Source organism: Brassica napus, chromosome C4 (assembly GCF_020379485.1).
Source record: "Brassica napus cultivar Da-Ae chromosome C4, Da-Ae, whole genome shotgun sequence".
Classification (NCBI taxonomy): Eukaryota; Viridiplantae; Streptophyta; class Magnoliopsida; order Brassicales; family Brassicaceae; genus Brassica; species Brassica napus.
Window position 1 is genome coordinate 24,848,649 of NC_063447.1, and position 8,991 is coordinate 24,857,639.

The following is an 8,991-nucleotide window of genomic DNA, read 5'->3' on the forward strand; positions in this document are numbered from 1 at the left end:
CCCTAGTTTTTCCATTAGCGGATACCGTGACTCAGCATCTAGCAAAGTTTTGCTTATGTAAAAAATGGGTTTCTGTTCACCGCGCTCTTTTCTGATCAGGACGCCGCGTACGGCTGTTGCTGATACTGTAATATATAAGAACAAGGGTTCTCCTTCGACAGGTTTTTGCGAGAACCGGAGGGGTGTCCAAGTAGCGTTTCAGCTGTTGAAAAGCGTCTTTGCACTCTTCTGACCACTCAAATTTTTTGTTCCCCCGTAGGATATTGTAGAAAGGTAAGAATTTGTCCGTTGATCGCGAGATGAATTGGTTAAGTGCTGCGACTCTCCCGGTTAATCTCTGCACTTCCCGCTTGTTTTTTGGCGAAGCCATCTCGATCAGTGCATCGATCTTTTTTGTATTAGCTTCGATACCGGTACGTCACTAGGTAACCGAGGAATTCTTCCGATGCTACGGCGAATCTGCATTTTGCCGGGTTAAGCTTCATGTTGTGCAAGTTTAGTCGCGTGAAACATTCCTCAAGATAAGACACGTGATCTTCCGCATGGAGGGATTTGACGAGCATGTCATCGATATAGACCTCCATAGTTTTACCGAGTTGTTCGAAGAACATCCGGTTCACGAGTCGTTGATAAGTTGCGCCGGCGTTTTTGAAGCCGAAGGGCATCACCTTGTAGCAATAAGTTCCGCGATATGTAATAAATGCAGTTTTTTTCGCGATCGTCAGGGTTCATCATAATTTCATTGTAACCCGAAAAGGCATCTATGAAGGATAAGAGTTCGTTTTCTGCTGTTGCTTCGACCAATCGATCGATGTGTGGTAAGGGGAAGCTATCCTTTGGACAGGCTTTGTTAAGGTCAGTAAAGTCAACACAGACTCGCCACATTCCGTTTTTCTTCTTGACCACTACAGGGTGGGCGAGCCAGTCTGGGTACCTTACTTCTGTTATCGATCCGACTTTAAGCAGTTTTTCGACTTCGTCGTTGACCGCAGTAGCGCGCTCAGGTCCCAACTTTCGTCTTTTCTGTTTGACTGGTTTGAAGGTTGGATCGATATTCAGCTCGTGGCTGGTTATGTTGATGTCAATCCCTGGCATGTCTTCCGTAGCCCAGGCGAACGCGTGGAGATTATTTTTTAGACAAGTTATGAGGTTAGTCCTTATAGGTTCATGGAGGTTGGCTCCAATCTCGATGCATCGTTCGGGGAATGCTTCTTCAAGACATACTGATACCACGGGTTCGCAGGTCGGCTCGCGCTTTCCTTCTAGGATCTCAGCTTTCCGCAATTGCCAGAAGAGTTCTTCCGAATCTCGTTCTTGGGATTTTTTCTCGGAGGCCAACTTTTTCCTAGGAGTGGTCTCGGAATCCGATTGTTTTCGTTTTAGTTCTGCGGCAAAGCAGACTTGTGCCACCCTCGGGTTTCCCCAGATTGTTTCGATTCCGCGAGGGGTTGAGAATTTGAGGCAAAGATGGTACGTTGATGGAATTGCCTACATAAGATTCAACCATGGCGTGCCCATGATTACGTTGTATGACGCAGGTCGGTCAACAACTAGGAACTCTGCGATTTTTTCTATGGTTCCAGCTTTGACTGTGAGGTTAATTGACCCGAGAGCCATAGTGGTCTCCCTTGAGAGTCCTACTAGCGGGCTAGGGTTTTCCGCGATTTCGTACGGGTCAATCTTCATTCTTTCGAGGGTGTTTTTGAAAATAATTTTAGCCGAGCTTCCAGTATGGATTATGACTCTCGCGACGTCGATGTTCTTAATCGTCAACTCGATGACAAGGAGATCGTTGCGAGGTTTGGTCTGGTTTACCATTGCTCTCCCCTTAAAAGAGATGACGTCCGTATCGGTCGAGTCACGTATGTTCTTTCCATCGTCAATCGTCATATCTGATTAGGCGTTTTGCGGCTGAGAGTTAGATTGATCCGTAACCCCCCCCCCCTCCTTCTAGCGCCAAACTGTGGGAACCAAAATTCGCACTGTCGATTTCCGTTTAAATTATGAAAGTTAGGAAAACCCTAATTTCCCAGAGGTCCCGGATATCTACTAAACCACACGCCAAGCAATCAGAACACGAAATAAAGACGAGAAAATTAAGAAATCGTAAAAAGAGAGCAAAAAGAAGTCTTATTCCAAATTTGCGTATTAGCGTTTACAACAAGGTAGGAGCCTCGGCTACAAGAGCTTTCGGCGAGTTCCCTAATTTTAATAACCTAAGACTGTCGAACCTAGTTGAGTCGCAGCTCGAAATAACAAAAGCGAAAAGTTGCCTAATTGCTCTGAAAAGTTTCTTTTTTCTTGTGCTTCTCGCCTAGGACTCCTTATATACTCCTTCCAAGGTTGGTTTGAGCTTTCTTCTTCTACCCTTAAGCCGTCATAACTCGAAAATGGAGATATTCTATTTTTCTCGATCTTCATGATTATCCGCGGAAACTTAACATTTATCTGCGGAAATTTGACATTTATCTTTCTTTCGGACTAAGTATAAACCGCCATAGTATCTATGGGCTTTTCCTTAAAAAATCGTAAGTGAGTTTCTAATCACGTTTAGACCTATTTTGGCCGTCTTTCGACTCGAAACGTTTATTACGATTTTTATCGATAAAAATAAACTTTCCGCGACTTTTATCGTAAAGTTTAAGTGATAACTCCAATCGATGCGAATGAGAAATGATATGGCTGCGGTACATGGGAGCTAACTTTGAGGAACATACGAGAATGCATGGATTTGGGTCGTACCCGTTGATCAATGTCTGAGACAGTTCGGTCGTTACGTAGCGACCCGGTCCGTGCTGGATCGGTCGCTACGTAGCGACCGACCGAGTGGCTTGTTCGGTCGCTGCGTAGCGACCGACCGAGTGGCTTGGTCAGTCACTACGTAGAGACCGGCTCGTTTTGGACAGGTCGCTACATGACGACCTTGTTTGGATCCTTTTTCAATGTTTTATGAACGTGTTCTTGGACTATGGGTGTTTAATTTCGATGGATCAACCGAGATTAGTGCAAGATTTCTCCGCAAAGTTACTTGTAAAGATTTATTTACGAAGAATACTTTTCGTAAAGACGTTCATGCTGACTTTTACGGATATTTGGATGTTAACTTCGTCGTGTCCGTTTTTGACCCCAACACAAATCTCTCCTGATCCTATAAATATAATAAATAGACTCTAGAATATAATAAATATTAGTTAAAACACTTATAAACCATGGGTAAATGTGGGTCAAATCCATGGTCTATCAACTACCCCAGACTTACCCTTTTGATTGTCCTCATGGAAAACATACAGGCAGTATCTCCGAAAGAGGTTTGAAAACAGCAGGGACTCACAGATTTTAAAACTTAGAATCAACACCTTAGAAAGTCCTAATCTCAGAAGCACACTATATCATATCATAGTCTAGCAACCAAATTCATCTAGTCAACAACTTAGCAAATCTCAATTCTTGCATAAAATAAAAGTGTAGGCTTTACCTTGGGGGTATCGATCACATGATGCAAGACTGCTTAAACAAGTATCTTGACTTGCAGGTAAACAATAACTCATATCCTTTCTCTCTACTAATTTCTCCTCTAGTCAAAGTCTGCTTTATTGCAAGATCATTGACCAAGGTTGGACATGCTTCCATGAATCAAGATTTAATGGTTTTAGCCACCAAATCTTGTTCACTTCTTTTTAACCTATATCCTAAGATTATTTGTGAATCAAGCCTTAATTGTTGTAGCCACCAAGTCATGTTCTAATCCTTTACCTATAGAATTCTTATGAAGCAAGCCTTAATGGTTTTAGCCACCAAGTCTTGTTCGAATTCCTTCCTCAATTTTTTTTCTATTTCTAACTATTTTGTTTTTTTTTAAATATAAAAACCTAAATTCGAAAATTGAAAGAGATATGGTGACATTTCTACACAAGGCTTTACCTTCCAGACTTGTTTGAAGAATCCGATCCCATGTATACCAAGCCCCAAGACAAGCAAAGTTGAGCTCAATTTGGTTGGAGGTCAGCTTTGGTTCCTTCAAAAATTCTCACCAAGTGTAACATAGTTGACATGTTGATCCACTTTGGTATCTTTAGTGCTATCTGCAACTAGTAAATCTAGAATGGTGTGGTTAGATAATAAGCAAAAATCAAACAAGTTCATTATCCCCTTCTTGACTCAATAAAAACTCTTTTTGAAAAATTTTAATAAGACTCATAAATAAACTAATATCAGTAAACATCCCCCCAGACTTAAACTACACTATCCCCAGTGTAAATTCAGTCGGAGTTATGTGAATAACTAAAGCATAAGGGCTCAATGCAACAAGTTAGAATGATATACCAGACCGGTTTAGATGTCGATCGATGTAATTGTGTTGACATCGATCGCGGCAGGTGATGTTCTGTCGATCGATGTCGGCAGTGTTTTGTCGGTCGATACTGACCGCAATCGTCTACTCAGATCTTTTTATTTTGTTTTTCTTTTTATGGCCTGCAATAAATTTAAAAACTAACATAAGTGCTAAACTAATAAAAACCAATTAGATATTACCTAATAGTGGGTTGCCTCCCACTCAGCTCTTTGTTATAGTCATTTAGCTTGACTTTGGAGGTGATTTGGCTAGTAATGTGGAAAGCTGAAACGTGCTGGGAAACAAGTTTCCATCTCTTCTCTGCGCTTGTTGAACCATGTACTCTCGCATTGCTTCATCTCCTCTGCGCCATTTGTCCTTCATTGATGCAGTTGTATTCTCTATCTTCTGCAATCTGTCTCCAAGACTCTCAAGGTTGAACTGATGTTTCATAAGTGTGGCGTATGTGTCAGCTGAGATCTCCTCTCCATGGTTGTGTGTATCCTACATGTCTGATTTCACCATTGGTACTAGCCTCCCTCGGGTTGTAGCTTTGTCAATCGATGGTCGTCTGCGACTGTCGGTCGATATGTTGTTGCGTCTGTCGATCGATGTTGACGCCTCTGGTCGACGAGCGATGTATCTCTGAATCTATACTATCTACCTCTGTATTTCTTCTATCTGAGAAGACAAAGAACTCATTGCAAGATCCATTGGGAAATAGATGTCATCACCTCTCCTATCAAGTATCTCTTCTGCTGATACCAGAGTTCTGTAGATCTCTTCTACCAACTGATCAGTCTCTGCTCTGGTGTAAGAATCTGGTTGAGACTTCATTGGATTTGAGTGTGATGGGTCGTCGTCGATCGATGTTGAGTGGTGTCTGTCGATCGATGCTGGTGCGGTAGCTTCGGCCGCACACTATCTTGGCTATGTCTTGCCTCATCTCCTGCATGCTTGTAGTTAACCAACTGATGCTATCATTCAGTGTGTAGTAGACACCATCAAGCTTCATCTGGAAGTCACCTTCATTCTTTTCTTGGGCTCCACAGACTCCATAAAACATCTCATTGATCTCATCCTTGGTGTAGATCTCTGGTTCTAGTTTGGTCTGTGTGAATGAGCTAGCATGTTCTGGAAGACATAGGTAGCTGTGCTCATCCATTGAGGCTCTTTCCAGAAGACTTCTGATATCATCCTTGGATACTCTGATGATGTGTCCATCTACATCTCTGGCATGGCCATAATCATCTCTGTAGACTCCATATTCATCTTTCTCCTCCCAGTGGAGTGGAATCTCCAAGTGTCATCATGGTCATAGGCTCTTTTTCCAAATTCTAGACGTCTGTCGATCGATGATGGAAGGTTAATGTCGATCGACGGTTGAGTATGATGTCAAAACTTCTGCTTGAAGCGATCGTCTATGCCACCATATGTGTCATAGAACTCGTTTGTAACCCTCTGCTGGTGTGTTGGACTGTTGCATTGCTGTATGAAGAGATTTTCTGCTCCTGGCTCATGAATTGCAGTTTCTACTGCATAGCTTTCGTGATGGTGATCATCTTCCCAACTGCCAATCGAGTACTCTCCTTCTCGTACACGGTCGATGGGTAGTAGGCAATGTCGGTCGATAATCGTTTTTGGCTTGTCTGATGAAGATGAGTGTCGATCAATGTTGAGACGGTTCTGTCGATCGATGGGGCATTCCTTTTCTAAGAGGAATGGTAGAGAAGTCTATCTGCCTCATCAAGAATGGATTTGTACTCTATAGCTCGTTCCTCCTCATAATCCTCATCATACTCCTCTGTATGCACGGTATTTCTAGTTTGTGCCGCCATGGTGGGATTATAGTAGTTGTTCTCCCAATCGTCTGGACTATTGTCGATCGATTTTTCCTTGGGAATGTCAATCGATTTTTGATTAGCATTGTCGATCGATTTTTGATTAGCATTGTCGATCGACTTTTGATTAGCACTCTCGATCGATGTTGTGGTGTGAGTTTCGATCGACGAAGAGTACTCTGTTTCATACTCAGCTCCACAGTGGCATGCTGCGATGAGTCCGGGATTATCAATTCTTCTGGAGGACGCCTGTGGCTTCATGGCTGGAATAGGATCGTAGTAGACACGTGGGTCTATGAGCGTCAGGCACAACTGGTTGGTTTGCATGTTGCACACTGCTCCCACTGTTGACAAGAAGGCTCTCCCAAGAAACAGAGAAGAGTTCCAGTTCAGCTTGATATCTAAGACATGGAAATCAACTGGAACTAGGGCACTACCAATCTGCACCTCTTGGCCTTTTAAAATTCCTCCTGAGCATCTCTGAGAACAATCCACAAAAGTGAACGATTCCTTTGAAGGCTCCACCGTCAGACCCAGCTGGTCTGCCATAACCATAGGAAGGATGCTGACTGATGCTCCTGTGTCACCTAATGCATGTGGGAACTCAATACCCTTCACTGTGCATGGTACTGCAAACTTCCCAGGATCACTCTTCTTTTTCAGTGTAATCCTATTCTTCATCTTTTCTCTGGCCTCACAGAACATTTTCCTAATGTCCTCTTCAGTTTATCTGGTCTCTCTGAAGAACATCCACAATATGTGGGTAAAATAGGCCTGCTCGAATAGTTTCTCTAATGGAATCCTGAAGACTCTCTTTTGGAAACTTTCCATCTCCTTCTCATTAGCTTCTCTTTTAGATGCGTAGCAACCTTTCCTTTTATCTTCCTCAAGGTTCTTCCCATAGGAGCCTTATCAACTTCCATAGGCTCTGCTGCATCATCTGAATGTGTGTTGGTGGTCTCTAGAGGGTTTACTGAAGGTTTGGGTTGTGCCCTGAGTGCATTGAGATGGGTGACGTCTATCGTTGGCATCTCCAGTCGGCATGTGAGAGGTGCGCATTGAACGATAAGCGCTGGAGGTTGTCGATCGATGGCGATCTCTCTTAGTCGATCTATGGTAGGACTAGTTTGCCAATCGATTTTGACATAAACATGGCTGGGCGGATGTGGTTGTCTTGCTGTGAACTCCTCGTAAGTCATAATCCTCACGGCACTGCAAGATGTGGTCCACTCCGTAGGTGTCATCGATCGATGTTCTGGAGAAACTGTCAGTCGGTTTTGATTGACGTCCGCCGATCGATGTTCGAGATCTGACGTCGATAGACACCAATGTGATTGATATCACTCAAATTACCCTAAGGAGTGATTTTACTCTTTCAAATAAGAGGTTCAATTGTAGTACGTAGAGATCGAATCCACAAGGAGCTAGGGAACCTAATAATTCTAATCAGACTTGTTAAGCTAGATGGTTTAATTGTTTAAATGTAAAGTTGCAGTTGTTGAGCAAGTAATTGCTTGATTGATTGGTTGAGGTTTTGGTGCTTAAAAGGAAATAGCTAGACTTAGGATTTTTATTCAGGAAATTTGGAATTATAATCCTGTAGATGCCTAACAAGTTGCATGCGTGATATTGTAGAGCTCAACACTTGTAAACGAACCACTAGGCTCTCGCTTTCTAGGTTCGTCTATTGACCAGTGTCGATTGATGATTCTATATGAATATCGATTGATGATTCTATATGAATATCGATCGATGCACAATTCGAAACGTCGACCGATTATTCTATATGAATATCGATCGATGATGTTGGTCAAGCGTTAATGCACGGGTTGAATGTACTCACTAAGCTCAATAGATCAGCTCTCGCCTTGCTCTTAGCAAGAATCTTAGCTCAATTAATATGGTTTCAGGATGAGATGAAAGCTATCGCTTATATCTAACAATCCTAGGGCAAGTTCTATGTAGCTAATCTAGAATCATGCATTAATGACAATCCTAATGATTAATATCACAACTTAGCAATTTATAGTTGAGGTTAATCCCTCATAACCTATTTAAACCCTAAATCTAACAAAGACAACTACTCAGACATGGCTAAGCAATTCATAACAGCAATAAGGTATAAAAACTGCATAGATAATAGATAGATATCAATGGAGTTCCAATCACAAATCTCTTTGGACCTTCTCTCCAATCTACTAAAATCCTAGATAACCTTTGCTGTGAAAATAGTAAAACAAGAAAGCACACTTTGCCTCTAACATGTTGGCAAAGCTTATATAATTAGGTTAAAACTTGTCAGGGGCAATCTTGTAAATTGGTGAAGCGGGCTTTTTGCGCGCTTCGCTGTCGATCGATGTCAAGATGTGAACATTGGTCGATTATTCCTCTATCGACCGATGGTCGTGCTCGATGGTTATCTCGGGTGCTTACTCCAAATATCTCCAAAATGCTCCAAAATGCTCCAAATCATCACTTTCCTCCAAATCACTCCTGATCCTATAAATACTCTAAATAGACTCTATAATATAATAATTAGTAATTAAAACACTCATAAACCATGGGTAAAAGTGGGTTAAATCCATTGTCTATTAACTCCCCCAGACTTACCCTTTTGTTTGTCCTTAAGCAAAACAAACATGCAGTCTCTCTGAAAGAGGTTTGAAAACAGCAGAGACTCACATGATTTAAAACTTAGAATCATCACCTCTACAATTTTACAATCCACATCTAAGAAGTCCTAATCACAAAAGCACATTATACCATATCCTAGCTTAGCAACCAAATTCACTTAACCAACAACTTAGCAAATCCTGT

At 42.0% G+C, this 8,991-nt stretch overlaps 1 protein-coding gene across 1 annotated transcript; it reads right to left on the reverse strand.

Moving 5' to 3' along the window:
• Nucleotides 1-398: 398 nt before the first annotated feature.
• LOC125585927 lies at nucleotides 399-1,890 on the reverse strand. The gene is made up of 3 exons (XM_048755649.1): nucleotides 1,552-1,890; nucleotides 877-1,488; nucleotides 399-668 (listed from the first exon to the last, which is right to left on the reverse strand). The coding sequence occupies exons 1-3, from the start codon at nucleotides 1,888-1,890 to the stop codon at nucleotides 399-401; spliced, it is 1,221 nt and encodes a 406-aa protein (XP_048611606.1).
• Nucleotides 1,891-8,991: the final 7,101 nt, after the last annotated feature.

Coding starts and splice junctions, on each gene's coding strand:
- LOC125585927 (XM_048755649.1), bottom strand. CDS start 1,890: ATGACGATTGACGATGGAAAGAACATACGTGACTCGACCGATACGGAC. Junction 1,489..1,551: donor AAAAAATCGCAGAGTTCCTA/GTTGTTGACCGA, acceptor AATCTTATGTAG/GCAATTCCATCAACGTACCA. Junction 669..876: donor AGAAAAACGGAATGTGGCGA/GTCTGTGTTGAC, acceptor TATTGCTACAAG/GTGATGCCCTTCGGCTTCAA.